General features: G+C 38.4%; 1 protein-coding gene across 3 annotated transcripts in view; it reads right to left on the bottom strand.

Annotated features, from left to right (window-relative positions):
* Positions 1-17,437, bottom strand: part of EPG5 (ectopic P-granules autophagy protein 5 homolog) — a 144,126-nt gene that overhangs the window by 49,205 nt on the left and 77,484 nt on the right. For all 3 annotated transcript variants that reach the window (XM_043968814.1, XM_043968820.1, XM_043968831.1), the window contains exons 27-30: positions 9,326-9,488; positions 3,364-3,506; positions 2,222-2,378; positions 987-1,181 (exon numbers count right to left, since the gene is read on the bottom strand). In XM_043968814.1, coding sequence (XP_043824749.1) covers positions 987-1,181; positions 2,222-2,378; positions 3,364-3,506; positions 9,326-9,488 — 658 coding nt within the window. The remainder of the gene's footprint in view (positions 1-986; positions 1,182-2,221; positions 2,379-3,363; positions 3,507-9,325; positions 9,489-17,437) is intronic.

Here is a 17,437-nt window from a genome sequence, read left to right as displayed (position 1 = left end):
ACTGTGTAAAAGGATGCAAGCTCTTTCAGAAAAAAGACATTAAACTAAATTTGATCGGCTTTTTCCTGAGTATGCAAAATTTGTGCAAAAAATATGCAAGACAGGGGCAGCTAGGTGGCGCAGTGGATGGAGCACCGGCCCTGGAGTCAGGAGGACCTGAGTTCAAATCCGGCCTCAGACACTTAACACTTACTAGCTGTGTGACCTTGGGCAAGTCACTTAACCCCAATTGCCTCACTAAAAAAAAAAAAAAATATGCAAGACAAATTAAATCTCAACTGATGAGGAACTATTCTTAGTTGTTTCAGAATATCTTCCCCTAAATATATTCCATTATTATCATGAATATTTACAGATCCTTTAAAATGTGATGTTGGGAGTTTATTTTTAATACTATATAAAACAATTAAGTTCAACATGCCACCAAGGAATACTAAAGAATCAACTTAAAATAAGAGGGAAATCCCCAAAGCCTCAATATAGTTAAAAGTTTGATAAACACAGATGATTAGAGCATAGCAGAAGACATACCCTCAAGCAGACCCCTTGTTAAGGGCTAAAATTCTAGCTAGTCTGTCTAAAATATCTAATGAGTGGTCGCCAATAAATTATAAGCTTTAGCAAGAGTTAGACTTTTAAGCATTTATTAAGGAAAACAAGAATTTGGTAAAGAGAGAGAGAAAGGCCTAGATTTCTATCTATTAAAGGGAGAGCACATTTTTAGCTCCCTTCTCCGCCAGCGTCCCCAGGAAAGAGCGCGAGACTGAGCGCCAGTCTCTTCCTTCCTCCTCCCACTAGCCCGCGTCACTTCCTGACTCCTGGTCTTGCCCTCAAAGACCTTCCCTTCATGGGCAGAACTCTTCTACAGTAAGTATCCAGCAGGTGGCGTCATTCCAATCATTACACCCTAGTGTTTCTTTCTACCTTAAAATTAGAAATGACTGCAATGTTTATGATTATAACATCAAGATTTATTAATAATTTACCTTGGTTAGCAGCATGAAAATCATATCACTATTGTCTTCACTTAGAAACTTCACCACTTTTTCATACAAATTTATGAATTCTTCAGGTGCAGCAACTGGAGTAAAGTAAGGAGCGAGTAGAGTACAGAGTCTTCTATTCTTCAAAATTGTCTGGAGCACACGTTTGCACTCTGATTTGGTGTCACTGATAAAAACCTTGAGAAGTCAAGAAAGAAGAAGTATACAAAACAGAGTTCTGCATTTTCTGTTGTTTTTTTTCCTGGGCACCAACTGAGCTCCCAAGGCAGTGAAATGTCTCAAAATACAACTTCTGGTTGATCCTATCACACTAGAGAAGTTCTGAAGAAAGGTCCAGATTGAGGGTCTATCACCAAAGAACTAGCCTCATTACAAGTTCACAGACACTCATCAACTCCAGGAAGGAGCTTTCTGGAGCTACAGAAACTAAAGGAATTGTGAAGCAATGCTCCACACCAGAGGTATCAAACTCACAGCCTGACTCCTCAAAACTTGGCAAAAACACTCTGGACAAACTGAGCCAGATTAAAATATAACTGGGAAATGTCTAACAAAATAAACTAAAGTACAATACATCATAGATAATGGCAATATATGACCAGCAAAGATCCATTTCTACCTGACTTTAACATCACTGCTACATATGGATAAAACTATGGATTTGTCAGATTATGTGCAATTCAGGAGAGTGCTATACACTCTTCCTTCTGTCCCTCTTACCCTCATTGCTTAAAGGAGAGCCTCAAACTAGGTGTATGAATTAATTATCATTTTCTTTCCTACATAAATTAGTGCTAATGATCAGAAGTTGATCATATTTATTGAAATCTCTTGGATGTTTTAGCTTCTAATGAAGGAATCTTTACCCATGACTTTCTTTCCCTGGGATCCATGTGTTCTTTGTAATAAGCTAAAAATAACAAAGCAATTTATGATTCTGAAATATTTACAAGGAATCTCAAATATGCAGGGGGAAAAACTATCTTGATATCTACAGTTGAAGAACTATGAACAATTTTGTTTCTTGGTAGTGAAATTCAACATAGAAAATTTTACACAAAAAAGTCATAGTAGTATTTTATTAAATTGAATAGAGCCAAAAGATTAGCTATTAAGTCTTAAGTCAATACTAACTTTGCCTAGTTGATAAAACACATGGTATCAAACAGAAAATTTAGTAAATATGAACCCATGGCATACATTTAGATTAAACTTACTTGTCCTAAGATCTCAATGCAGGATGTAAAGAACTGTCTTGTAGGAGGGTGACGTTGTGTCTCATCACATACATACTCCACAACTGTAAAGAAGAGGCTAATGCCAACTTTCTGAATACCAGGTGTAGGCTGTAACTTATAGGCATTCACTAAAGCCCTGTGGAAAAATGAGGGGGAAAAACCTATTATCTATTGATAGAAAAATCACAATTCATAAGAATGTTTCCTAATGCTCCTTATGTATGCTCCTAATGTATGCAATGCATTCATTATTCAACTACACATTAGCTACAAAGTATGTGCCATATAATCTTCATTCTAAACTCTTACGGTCAGGTCCTCTGGTGTTCTATTCGACTGCTCAAAGTATGTACATAAGAGAAGAATAAGTTTTTAATTTAAGAATCAAATCCTCAGTGTGGCACTGTAAGCAGCAAGAGAATAAAAGTTATGTTTTCATTAAAAACCCTTGTTTATTGCCACCCAAAAAACGAACTTAAAAAAAAAAACCTTGTTTATTCTCAGAGTTTACTAAATGAGCGGTCACTATTTTACAAGTTGGAAGGTGACATCCTGCTCTTCTGCAGTCATCCCCTGGCTTTTGCTGCCAACTCTAGGTGGAGAAGTCACCCTGAGAACAAGCAGGGGTCCAAGAATATGGTTTTTTTTTCCCTCATAATTGATAGCCAAAAATGAAATATGACTGAGGGAGACAGAAGTGGAAAGAATTCTGGATGGAGTCACCTGCTTTGCTATTCACTCTCAGCATGACCCTGAGCAAGGCACTTAGCTCCCTAGAGCCTTAGTTTGCTCATCTGTGTATAGACACTGCACACAGTGACCTCTAAGGTCCCTTTTTAGTTTTCAATCTCAGATCCCAGGATTATCCCATCACAACCACTGAGTGAGCATTCATTAGAGTTCTGACACTCCAACATCTTTGATACAAACTTTGTTTAGAGCATATGCAAACTGTTTGAAATGCATAAGGCACGCTGAAAGTATAAGGGGATATTAAGATTAAGTGATTAAGCTAAGGTGATACTATTCACTAATGTAATATCACATTCATAAATAAATTAGTTCACATTTAGAGTCATATTTTTCTGGGAAGTAGACTTAATGATGTCTTTAAAACTTACGTAATCAAGTTCTCAGCATGCACAGCTGCTTCCACAATATTCTGGGATGGTGGCCTGGAGGCTTCTGCTTGTAACTGCTTCACTTCTTTACGTAAAACATGAAGCTGTTGGCTAACAGCTTCGTTCTTATGTTTGCCTTCAAACTAACAAAAATTTCAGTTACTTCAAAAAAGGGTGACATCATATAGACTTTTCTCAAGTTTTTCTTTATAGCAAATATTATACTAAAAATACAATAGATGAAAAAACTTGTGAGGTTCACTGTGCCAAAGAAAACAAATATCCAAATGATTATCACATAATGAAACTTATTCATTTATCAATATTTCAACATCTGTCAATAGGGCTTTCCAGATTAGCCCCCTAAGTCTTACCAAGTTCAACCCCTAAATTATTCCCTTTACTCTTTCCAAAACAACAACAATAACAACAACAACAAAAACTAATACCTTTCATTCTATTCCAAAAAGGAAGAGATAAAATGTGGGCTAGAATAGCTGGGGGAAAACTTCATGCAGTAAATAGGACTGTAAATGCACCCTAAACATTAGGTAGTGAATGAGAAGAATAGAGAGTCATATAATGGAGTCTGTACTTAGATGTGGAAATTGGCCTGGTTAACAGGTAACCTATCCTATCTCCTATGAGGCTTTCACAATTTAAAGGAGGACCTTAAATGCAAAACTAAAGAGTCTGAACTTTATTTGGTAGGCTATGAGGAGCTCTGAGAAGAGCAATGGTATAATCAGAAATGTATAGAAGATAAATCTAGCAGTGGCATTAAGGAATAGATGGTGGGGGAAAGGTATCTATGTCTCCTGCACTAGGACAAAACCATGGGGGATCAATAATCTTAACAGGATGGAAAAAAAAAAAGAAGCTGGCAAAGGGAATAGAGAAGGAACAGTTAGGAAGATGGGAAGACCACAAGAGTGTAGTGTTACTAAATTCAAGACAACTCTATCCAATAGGAAAAGGATGTTTGACTGCATCAACTACAGACATAAAAAAGATAAGGACAGGGGGCAGCTAGGTGGTGCAGTGGATAAAGCACCAGCCTTGGATTCAGGAGGACCTGAGTTCAAATCCAGGCTCAGACACTTGACACTTACTAGCTGTGTGACCCTGGGCAAGTCACTTAACCCTCACTGCCCCACCCAAAAAAAAAAAAAAAGACTATTAAAAAAAAATCCAAATGGCAAGCATGAAACCACAAATGAAACCAATTCAAAAGCCTGGAGTAAATCTCATCTTCTGAATTACAGGCAAATGCCTGATAAACTAAAGTCTGGACCAGGAATCAGTAATATCCTTTGTTCTAAATGTCACTACTGAGGCTAAGTATTACCTGTCAATATCACTATGTGCCACTAATAAACCTAAAAAAATTAGCAAAAATTTGAAGAAAGGAAGAGAAGCAAAGAAAAGGAAAAGAGAGAAGGGAGAAAAAGAAAACAGTGATAAAAGGAGACAGAAAAGAATAAGGTATACAACCTCTTTGTGGTGGGAGAGTGTATGGAGTGAACAAGCACCTTATGTGCCAAGCACTGTGCTAAGCAGTAAGAATACAAAGAAAAGGGGGCAGCTAGGTGGTACAGTGGATAAAGCACCGGCCCTGGATTCAGAAGTACCTGATTTCAAATCCAGCCTCAAACACTTGACACTTACTAGCTGTGTGACCCTGGGCAAGTCACTTAACCCTCATTGCCCCGCCAAAAAAACCCAAAAAAACAAACAAACAAAAGAATACAAAGAAAAGCAAAAAACAACCAAACAACCAAACAAAAACAGTCCCCTTGCTCAAGAAGATCACAGTCTTATTGAGGAGACAACACGCCAACAACACTGTAAAAAAAAAAAAAATATATATATATATATATACATATATATATATATATATATACACACACACACACACACACACACACACACAGAGGATAAATTAAGGATAGTAAGTGGAAGGCACTAAGATTAAGGAGGACTGTGAAAGGCTACTTCCCCAGAAGGTAAAACTTTAGCTCAGACTTGAAGAAAGCCAGAGAAACCAAGAAAAAGAACAGGAGGAGGGAAAGAATTCCAGGCATGAGAAAAAGCCAGTGGAAAATGCAGTTACAAAAAGAAAATGTTATGTGTGAGAAAGAGCAAGGAGGTCAGTGTCACTGGCTCATAGTGTACATGAAGAAGAGTAAGTTGTAAGAGAACTATAAAGGTAGGAGGGGGCCCATGTTATGAAGGACTTTAAAAGTCAAACAGAGGATTTTTTATTTGAGATTGAAGAGAATAAGGAGTTGAATGGGGGATAGGTATGACATGGGTTAAACTTGAGATCAATTTTATAGGGAGTGGAAGATGAACTGGAATGGAGAGTTAAGGTACACCCAACAGCAGACAACCGCAATAGTCTAAGCACAAAATATTAAGGACTTACATAATGGTGCAGGCAGTGTCAAGAGAGAAGAGGATGTATATGAGAGATGTTGTAAAGGCAGAATGAACAGGACTTGACAACTGATTGGCTATGGAGAGTGAGAGTGAGCAGTCAAAAATGACACCCAAGTTGCAGGTCTAGGTGCCTGGGGGGAGGATGGCAATACCCTTAAGAGTAGGGAAGTTAGGAAGAAAGGAGAGCATGGGGGAAAAGATAATGTATTCAGTTTGGGAAATTCAGAGTTTAAGATGTCTGAGACATCTAATTCAAGATTCCCAGTCAGAAGTTGGAGAAGGGAGACTGTAAGTCAAGAGAGAGATTGGGGCTGGATTTAAAAAAAAAAAATGTACCAATAAGTGGACTCAGATGTGTCTTGGGGATACCTGTGCCTTAAATTATCAATCTCTAGTTCAAATTATACATGGGGGGGGGGGGGGGCGGCAGCAGCTAGGTGGCACAGTGGATAAAGCATCAGACCTGGATTCAGGAGTACCTGAGTTCAAATCCAGCCTCAACCACTTGACACTTACTAGCTGTGTGACCTTGGGCAAGTCACTTAACCCCCATTGCCCCACAAAAAACAAAACAAAACAAAACAAAAACCTATACATTGATACTGCATGCAAATTAGGCCATTTAAAAAACAAACATTAATATTGAACAGAGATTGATTGGATATTTACCTTTTAAAAGTTCAAATTTATCATTTTCCCATACTTTCCCTACCACTGTATCCAGTTCTCTTTTGTTTTTGGATGAATAAGTCAACATATTAATTACAAAAAGTTTTAAACAATACAACAAAGGAAGGATTGGAAGTCACTTTTACTTGAATCATTTACAAACACCAAAAAATTAGAAAAACTGACAAGAATAACCTAAGAGTTGATTCTATAATGGTGCAAAGGAGGCTAGAAGTTCATTTCTATATCTAGGTTGTAAATATGAACTAACCCTTCACATACACAACAGTAAATCAAACACTGCATCATACTACAGGAATGCAACAAAAGGCACCCTGCTACAAAGTAATCTGTTTCCTTAGGGAAAGTCACTGAATCATCAGGAGCTTATGTTAGGAGAGAACAAGGGAGAAGCACATTCATTTTCCCATGAAATGTGTTCAGCTTTTCTCAGTCTAAAATAAACTATATGCATTTTCAAAAAGCTGGAAATTTCCAAGGCTCTCCCTGACACAAAAATTATTAACGAATCAAGTAATTTCAGAACTCAGTGAGAATTCTAAAATAAACTATTAAATGAACCTTTAAATATTTTCTAAATATAAACTACATAATGGGGGGTCTTAAAGCAGCTAAAGAAATCTCAAGTCTCCATAAATCTATTCCTAACCAGAACACTTTTTATGCAAAAAGGGGATGAAAATAATGAGTATTTATATAACCCTTTAAAGTTTACAATTCTCATTTATGCCTCACAAAAAATACTGTGAGCCGAGTATTACAGGTATTATTCCCCAAATTAAACAAAGCATAGCACGGATATTTAAGGATGTAAATTAGCATTCAAAAGAATTTTTCTGGGATAGTTAAGAAATTTGAACTTGGTGAGGGAAGAGAGCAGCTAGTTATCAGCTACTCTAATAGTACTTACTAGAAAACACTGTGTGATGATCAACTGTGATAGACTTAACACTTCTTAGCAATACAATGATCCAAGATAATTCTAAAGGATTCATGATGGAAAATGCTCTCCACATCCAGAAAAAAGAACTGTGGAATCTTAGATGCAGATTGAATCATACATTTTTTTTGAGGTTTTTCCCTTTTGTTCTGATTTTTCTTTCATAACATGACTAATGCAGAAATATGTTTAATTTTGTTTTATATGATTTATGTGATATGTTTAATTTGATTGCTTTCTGTCTTGGGGAAAGGGGAGGGAGGGAGAAAAATTTGGAACTAGAAATCTTATAAAAACAAATGTTGAAACCTGGAAAATAATAAAATACTTTTATAATTTAAAAAAAGATCAAATGAGATGCTGATGTATAGTGAAGTGAGCAGAACCAAGAGAACGTTGTGTCCCATAACACCAATATTGTTTGATGAAGAATTGTGAATGACTTAACTATCCTCAGCAATACAATGATCCAAGACAATCCCAAAGGACTACTGATGAAACATACTATCCACCTCCAGAGAAAGAACTGATATTGATTGAACACAAACTGAAGCATGTGATTTTTTACATTTTCATTTTTTTCTTTTATCCAAGTTTTCTTGTACAAAATGACTAATATGGTAATGCTTTACATAACTGCACATGTATAATCCATATCTGCTTACTGCCTCAGGGAAGGGGAAAGGGAGAAAGGGAGGGAGGGAAGGGGGGATAAAATTTGGAACTCGAAACTATAAATAAAAATGGTTATTTTTTTTTTTAAATAATAAAATAAAATAAAATTCCCTGGAGGAAAAAAGATTAAATAATGCTCATAGTCATATAGCTTTTAAAGTGCCTAAGTTGAGATCTGAATTCAGGTCTCCCTGTTTCAAATACAGTCCTCTTTTCATTACCCCACAATGATGTAAGATATGCTGTAAGAACGCTGGCAGGGGTTGAAGATATAGAAGGTGAGTACACTAGAGCAACTGGCATCTAATTCAACAATTCTTTCACTCACATTTTTAATACATCCTGAAAATCACTACCAGATCCTACATTGCTTCAATCATTAATTCATCATTGCTTACACATTTTCAATGACTACTGTCATCATTAGGGGCAGTTTGGTGGTGCAGTGGATAATGCACTAGCCCTGAAGTTGGGATGACCTGAGTTCAAATCTCACCTCAGACACTTACCTGGGCAAGAACCTAGGCAAGTCACTTAACCAATTGCCTTAAACATCCAGGGCCATCCTGATCTATAACTTGCCAGTGGACCCAGTTGGCTCAGGAGGAGAGAGTGAGGCTAGTGACTTTGCACAGCCCTCCCTCACTTAAATCCAATTCAGTGCAAGTCATGATATCATCACAATGTCATGGTCCTCTTCAAGAACAAAGGAGAAACAATGACTCATCAACTAAGAAGCTATGGTCTATATTCTTAAGCCTAGAATTCAATGCTTTCTATAGTTTAGAACCAATCTAGCTTTCTAAGTTTATCTATAGCTTCTCCCCTAAACACTCTCCAACTAGCCTGACCTACTCCCTAGCCTCTGAACATAACATGTATGTTTTTATCTCTATGACTTCACTCATTACCCTCTCATCCATTTAGCCAAATTATTATTAGTCTCCAAATCTTTCAAAGTCTAGTTTATGTCCCACTCCATCGGTGAAACTTTCTCTAAGTACTATAACCTCTTTCTCTGAACTTTTATGCTACACACTGTTTGTAGTTTCTGTGTGACTCAAACAACACAAGGCAATGTGATTAATTTTGTGTATTCCTAAATAGATGATACATTTCTTACAATTTTATTCTTTTGCATTCTCCTCAGTGCTAGGTACATCACAGACATTGAGCAAATATCTGTCAAATGAATAAAATAAAACTAGCTTTTACCTGAACTGTGACAACAGCTGCTCCCTGGCATTTCCTGCTACTGCTGCCCCGACACTCCAAATGCAACGTGATCTGCTCTTCTCGATTAACATACTGCTTGGGAATTGCATCCAACAGCTCACTGTCCAGAGCAACTTGCTGAGACTCCCGAAGGGTTGCAGTTCTGAAAAACATTATTGGGACATCAAAGGAAGCACTAGGAAAAATATACTCTAAAGGTAAAATGTTGATCACCAGGCCTTCCCAGAGGCCACTAAAAAGGGCACCTTGAAGGTACCCAGCAGGACAGACATGGCTTCCAACAACTTTTTAATCAAGGACTAAAGGGATTTGCATCAGAGTAAACAGCAATTCACAGTAACAATCTCTGCCTTTTTTCTAGAATAAGAAAGGTCTGGAGGTACCACTGCCCAAGTAAAATGAACTATGCAGTAAGCTCCAGTTCATACACATAATGGTAGAATTCCCACCCAGTTGAACCACAGGAAGAAAATGAAGTCATTCCAGGATTTTTACAATCTGAAAGTAAAGACATGCTCCAAGGTTGTTATATCATAGGTAAGACCTTGTGGAAAGAGCTAAGGAGGGAACAATAAGACAGACATAAGCAAAGATCTAGAAAACATTGTGTGTCAATTACTACAATTGGTACCGTATTGATTTTATGGAAAAATGAAGCATTTTGTTTCCAAGACAATATAAAAGGCTGAATTTATGATGTGAATTGTCTGTTGAGACTTCATAAAAGACAACTTAAATGCCAATGATTTCTTAGTCACCATCTGTCTGAGCTAATATAGTGTAGACCTTAAAACTAACTCTAAAAAAAATCAATTAGCACTCCTTTAATGTTTGTATCACTTGGGAGTCTACTTGCCAAGACTAATCCAGGAACTCTATGAACACGATTACAAAACACTTTTCACATAAATCAAATCAGATCTAAATAATTGGAAAAATATTAACTGCTCATGTATAGGCCCAGCTAATATAATAAAAATGACAACTCTACCTAAATTAATTTACTTATTCAGTGCCATACCAATCAGACTACCTAAAAATTATTTTATAGAGCTAGAAAAAATAATAACAAAATTCATCTGGAAAAACAAAAGGTCAAGAATATCAAGGGAACTAATGAAAAAACATGCACAGAAAGGTGGGCTAGCTGTACCAAATCTGAAGCTTTACAATAAAGTGGCAGTCATTAAAACTATTTGTTACTGGCTAAGAAATAGAGTGGAGGTTCAATGGAATAGGTTAGGCACAGGAGACACAGTAGTAAATGACTTTAGTAATGTACTGTTTGAGAAACCCAAAGACTCCAGCTTCTGGGATAGGAACTCAGTATTTGATCAAAACTGCTGGGAAAACTGGAAGAGAGTATGGCAGAAATTAGGCATAGACCATATAAGGTCTAAATGGGTACATGATTTAGACATAAAAGGCGACATCATAGGAGAGAAAGCAATAGTTTCCCTCTCAGATCTCTGGAAAGGAGAACAGTTTATAACTAAACAAAAGATAGAAAATATTATGAAATGCAAAATGAATGATTTTGATGACATTAAAAGTTTTTGTACAAACAGAAGCAATGCATCCAAAATTAGAAGGAATGCAGAAAACTGGGAAACAATTTTTATGGCCAGTATTTCTGATAAAGGCTTCATTTCTAAAATATATAGGGAACTAAATCAAATTTATAAGAATGCAAGTCATTCCCCAATTGAGAAATGGTCAAAGAATAGGAACAGGAAGTTTTCCGATGAAGAAATCAAAGCTATCTAGTGCCATATGAAAAAAATGCTCTAAATTACTATTGATTAGATACATGCAAATTAAAACAACTCTGAGGTAACCACCTCACACCTATCAGATTGGTTAATATGACCAAAAAAAAAGGAAAATAATAAATGTTGGAGAAGCTGTGGAAAAATTGGAACAGTAATGCATTTTTGGTGGTGCTATGAACTGATCCAACCATCCTAGAGAGCAATTTGGAACTATGCCCAAAGAGCTATAAAGCTGTGCATACCCTTTGACCCAGCAATACCACTATTAGGTCTTTTTCCCAAAGAGATCATTAAAAAGGGAAAAGGATCCACATGTACAAAAATATTTATAGCTGCTATTTTTGTGGTGGCAAGGAATTGGAAATTGAGGGGTTGCTCAATCAATTGGGGAAGGGCTGAACAAGTTGTATATATGAATGTAATGGAATACTATTGTGCTGTAAGAAACAATGAGCAGGAGGTGGTTCAAAGAAACCTGGAAGGACTTGCATGAACTGATGATGAGTGAGATGAGCAGAACCAGGAGAACATCGTATACAGTATCATCAACATTATGTGTTGATCAACTGTGATAGACTTGATTCTTCTCAGCAATACAACAGTACAAGATAGTTCCAAAGGACTCATTATGGAAAATACTCTCCAAATCCAGAAAAAAAAGAACTGTAGAATATGGTTGCAGATTGAACCATACTATTTCTTTTGTTTTTGGTGCTGTTGTTTTTCTTTTTTGAGGTTTTTTCCCTTTTGCTCTGATTCCTCTTTGACAGCAAGACTAATGCAGAAATATGTTTAATGTGATTGTATATATATATAACCTACATCAGATTATTTGCTTTCTTGGGGAAGGGAGAGGAAGGGGAAGGAGGGAGGAAAATTTGAAACTAGAAATCTTATAAAAACAAATGTTGAAAACTATCTCTACATGTAACTGGAAAATAATAAAATACTTTCATAATTAAAAAATAGATAAGTAAATAAAAATGTGTATATCAGAATATTGTTATATACTCTTAGATATCTAGTCCAATCTCCATCCCAATGCAGTAATCTCCATTTTATGATGAATAATCATTCATCCTGTGCTTCCACTGAGCAAAAAACTACTACATTGTAAGAAAAATCATTCTATTTCTGGATAATTCCAATCACTGTACTGTATTAAAAAATTCTCAGATTTGCAGATAACAGAAAGTTCAAGCGGATTAAAGTACTATGTTGAATTTTTTTTTTTAATTAACTACACCCCCCCCCCAAAAGAAACAACAACAACAACAACAACAAAATTAACTACACAGGTAAAGAATGGAGGAAAAGTGACCAAACTGCAATTCACACAAAAAAAGACTAATGAATTTTGGTTGATAACAAGCTTAACATCAAGTAAAGCTGTTGATGACTGCCCAAAAAGCTAACTTATCTTGGACAGTTTACTAAATTTATAGCTGAAATTCTGTCTATAACTCCCATTCATCAGTCCTGGGATGCCACCTAATACTATGTAAATTATGCTTTTTCTTTTTTCTTTTTTTTTTTTGCGGGGCAAAGAGGGTTAAGTGATTTGCCCAGGGTCACACAGCTGGTAAGTGTCAAATGTCTGAGGCCAAATTTGAACTTGGGTCCTCCTGAATCCAGGGCTGGTGCTTTATCAGTGGATAAAGCCACCTAGCTGCCCCCAAGTTTATGCTTTTTCACATGGCTCTTACTAGCTCTGAGATGAGACCATGAGCAAATCATTTCATCCCTCATCACTTCCTATGGGCTCAATTAACATCTCTCTGCTAATCACACCCAGATTTATACATCTAGCCCTTAAATATCTCCTGAGTTCCACTTCCATATCACTAACTGTCCAATGGATCCTCATGTCTACTTCCATGCCCCTTACTCACTCAAGTCTTCTCTAAGCTAAAAACCCCCAATTTCTTCAACACTTCCTAATAGAGTATAGTTCTGAAATGGCCTCTCAGCGTGTTACAATGGAATAATTTACAGAATCAGAGAATCTCAAAGACCATCTGGTCCAACATGTACCTGAACAGGAATCTCATTCACCTACAACAGTGATCCTAAGCCTTATTTGTTACATCAGTTATTTCTTGATATAACTCTCCCCGACGATGAATCTTCACAAGTAACAAAGAACAGTTAAAAAAAATTGATTTGATAGTGTCATGGGGTACAGAGCACCCCAGAAGTTCTCTGGGGCACACCAAGGAATCTTCTCCTTGGGAAACTAAACCAGAGGACAGATAACGCCTAGAGAGATAAGCTGAACCAAATCGGACTGAGCTAGCTTCGGAATCCTACCCTTCATTCTGGTCTCCCTTACCCTGGGATGATGAATTTGGGTGTGGCTGCGGCCTTTGTGTCCTGAAGAGGGATCCGTAACCACCCCTCACCCAATTCCCCCAGCTACCACCAGTGGGGGATGGTCCACCTTCACTAAAGGAACTTTCCACAGGCAGATGGTCCACCCCCATCAGGCCTCTATAAAAGTACCTTCCAGTCTCCTGTTCGAGGAGATTTGGTACCTCTGAGCCATGTGCTTTATGCCAAATCTCCCCATGAAAAGTCCAAGGATTTCTTTCATGGTTTCCCTCCCCCCACCCTTCCCTTCCCTTGGCCCTAAATAAACTATCACCTTGTTCTAACTAAGTTTTGTGTGCAAGAGAGTGTAATTCTTTAAAGAGGAATTCCTAAGAACCCCAACCCCAACCTGTACCCCATTTTCCCACCATATCAATAGCTTGAGGCACTCCACACCCATTTTCCTCATGACTCTACGAAGAGGCCAAAATTATGTTTTGAAATCTGTTCTCTAAGACTAAGAGTGGTCATAGCAATTAACTTGGAGTTGAGCTACCTTTCAGTGTTGTTTCCATTGACATTTCTTATGACACAATGATTCCATTCATATGCCAGAATTACTTCAGTAATTCCCCAATTAAAAGAGTACCTACTTTGTATTCAATTTTTTGCTACTTCAAAAAGTATGGCTCTGAATATTTTAGACCTTTTTGTATGTAAATGAAATTCTTCAGGTGTATATATAGCTTATTCAAAGGAGACAGCTGAGTGACCTCACAAAATTCCAAATTGTTTTCTAAGAAAGATCAATTCTGAGCTCCACCTTGAATTTCTCTTCTTTTGCATAACTGTTTAAATCTGCTGCATGTCTTTTAAAACTTAACTGGGTTGGTGAATTCCTTGTAGTCACATCTTTAAACAGCTTCCTTTTTGCCACTCATCAGAAATGTCTTTGTGTTTTCTTCCCATCAGTCCTGGACTGATTTCCTTGCAAAATTTCATGTAAAAGATTCCTTCCTATCCTCTCAAATGTTTAGCCTACAATCCTTTCAGACTTAAAAGGTAAACTTTAAATCTGCTTTCTTAAAATTTAGGATGCTTGTAAAACTATGCCTAGCTTTCCTCTCTCTTCCATCAAAAATGCTAAGATTTACTGCTATTTGAGTGTGAGAAAATAGGAAGTTGTCTCCTCTCAATATTCCTCCTGACCTGTTTGTAGGACAAAGGTCTCAGATCCCCTCCTCCCCCTCAGGTTAACAAGGTCACATGGTTCAAGGAGCCCTGGTCTCAATAAGGTCCACTCCTGAGTTATGCCCATACAAGGAAGAGGGGTGGGAATACTTCATTCAGATTAGCTAGTTTTTGCGTGTAGATTGTAACCCTTGAGTAATCGGACCAGTGATGAAAAAACGGGAGGGTCCATTGTGTTAGGGACTAGGGTATAAAACAGGGCCTTCCAGCCCTCTTTCTGGGCACCCACTAGCTGCACACTAGGGTGCCTCCTTCTCATAAGAAGAAAATAAAGAGCCTTTGTCACTTTGCTGCTGCGTTCCCGAGAATTATTGAGAAGAGGATGGATTTTTCCCTCACAACTGGAGGTTCCACCAAGATGTAAGGAGCTGTGGGGCCCTCCAGGTTCCAGCACTCCCAGTGCTCTTCACCAGTGATGGTCGGAGCCCGGAGGGGGGGCCACCCCTGATTTCTGAGTTCGAGAGATGTCACGAACGCAGGGTAGAGCATGCTCACCAAGGGGGTAAGAATTTATCAAAACAGGGACTGCTGTGGGGAGAAAGGAAAAGCCAGCGCTCTGGTTTGTTAGGCTCATGTTGGGGAGTCACTACTAAACGTCTTTTGCAGGGGTATTGGGTGAATTTATGAATGAAAAATTACCTCCCAGGATTGTGAGGATACAGCAAAATGTTATTGGGGTTTAGTATGTTTTCTTTGGGGGGGGGGGGAGAAGCCAGGAGAGAGGCCCCTGAATTTCATCTATTGAGAAGAGAGCATGGTATAGAGGCGTGGCTCTCTGGGATGCCTTTCTCCCTGAGTAGGAGATGAGTGTGGGTGTGTGTGGGTGTCGGTGGGGGGTGGGGGTGGTGGTCCTGGTCATGGTCATGGTCATGGTCTGGTGGGGTCATCTGACTGAAGGGTTACCTTGTTGGGGGAGGGCCATCCCCCACTGGTGGTGGCTGAGGGAATTTGGGTGAGGGGCAGCTCCAGATCCCTCAGGTCATCTCACTCTCCCCCTCACACCACAGGGACTGCAGCCACACCTAATCTTGTCTTCCCTGGGGGTGAAGGAGACTGGAGTGAAGGGTGGTGGTCCTGGAGTTACTCAGTGTGTCAGTCCTTCGGTTTGGTTTCCTGGAGAAGGGGTTCTTTTAATTTGCCCCAGGGAACTTCTTGGGTAAACTAGGCCCATTAGAAAAACAAAAGAGTTGCTAGGGGAAGGTGGGGGAGGCCGGAGGGTCCCTCTAGAGTCTGGGATTAACTGCCCCAGGCAATTCATTTTTTTGGGAAAGGGGAATGTGAATTCAGTGCCTTTTCTTAGAAAAGAGAAAGTAATATGTATATAATACTTGTGGGATTTAGGAGGCTCATTCTATTTGAGAGTTAATTCATTGCAAAGAAATGAATACTAGGGCATCCAAATTGCTGCACTAAAGTGTGAAAGGGATCTTGCCAATTAATTAAGAAAACTTTATTATTTGGCTTGCAACTTTTGTGAGAAAAGGGTTAAATACTGTTTGAGTTTATTGATTAACTGAAAGCTTTCACTGCAGCTTTTGTGTAAAAAATTGTACCTATATAGCCCTCTTCCTCACTGATTCAGATAAAAGTTTTCTACTCATAGAGATTTTCGTTCTTTTGCATTAATTGCCTTTATTCAGAGAATACATCAGATCTGAGCAAACAAGGTGCTAATTATCTACAGGAGAGGACTCTGTTTCCCCTGCACTGTATTCCATGAGGCTCGGCAACTTTTGTTCTTTTATGGTAACCCCCATGATCATCCCAAATGGCATGATAAACACAATGTTGAATCTGGCCATGGCATCTGGTACCAATGGTATTAGATTCTTTATGAAACAAAGATGAAAATTCTATTTTTAATTGTCATATTAAATTAGAAGGGTATAGGAGTATAACTTTATGGACTCCTTTGCATGTGGCTTGGGGACATTTTTAACATTTCGAGTTTGTTTCAAGAGAAGTAGAGGAGGATAACTTCTAGAATGTTTTGATAAAGCTTTGAACAGCATGGGGCATTCTTGGCATCTCTCACTGGAATAGCTTTTCACTCCTGATGCAGGATCCTGGGATTCCTGGATTCTCTTTCTTGGTTGTGGGTGTGCCAAGGTACCAGGCGGTTAGAGTCCATAGGTGCCAGGCGTGCCATCCAGGGTGCCAGGCAATTAGAATCCATAGGCACCAGGTGTGCCAAGCAGTGTGTCAGGCAGTTAGAGTCCATAGGCACCAGATGTGCCAGGAAATGTCAAGGAGTGTGCCAGGTGAGGGTGGTTCCCAAGAATTCAAAGGGTTCATTAAAGATGAGGAATGCCATCTCTAGTGATACAGAAAAGGAAGAAAGTATACCTCCTCAAAATTCCCAAAGACAGCCCCTTTGGGAGACAAATTAGAAATCTGGGATAAACTTGAGAAGTAGAGAGGAAAATGCAAGAAGAGAATGATAAAATATTGTTGCCTAATATGGGCTGGGGTTCCCCTCAAGGGAGGTTCAGGCCTTTGGCCTAAATTTGGTTCTAATGAAAATCGAGTATGCCAAGGCTTAAATGTATATGTGAATAGTAAAAACCCCCCAAATCAAGAAGATTTGGATATCCTTACTTGGGAAGGGAAACAGAGTTCCCAATATATTTGACAAAGATTCTACTTTGAAATATCACTTGTGGGGGCAGCGAGGTGGATAAAGCACCAGCCCTGGAATCAGGACGACCTGAGTTCAAATGTGGCCTCAAAACTTGACATCCACTGGCTGTGTGATCCT

Source organism: Dromiciops gliroides, chromosome 1 (genome assembly GCF_019393635.1).
Source record: "Dromiciops gliroides isolate mDroGli1 chromosome 1, mDroGli1.pri, whole genome shotgun sequence".
Lineage (NCBI taxonomy): Eukaryota > Metazoa > Chordata > Mammalia > Microbiotheria > Microbiotheriidae > Dromiciops > Dromiciops gliroides.
Note: the sequence above shows the minus strand (reverse complement) of the source record. Positions and strands in the feature narration are given on the sequence as shown.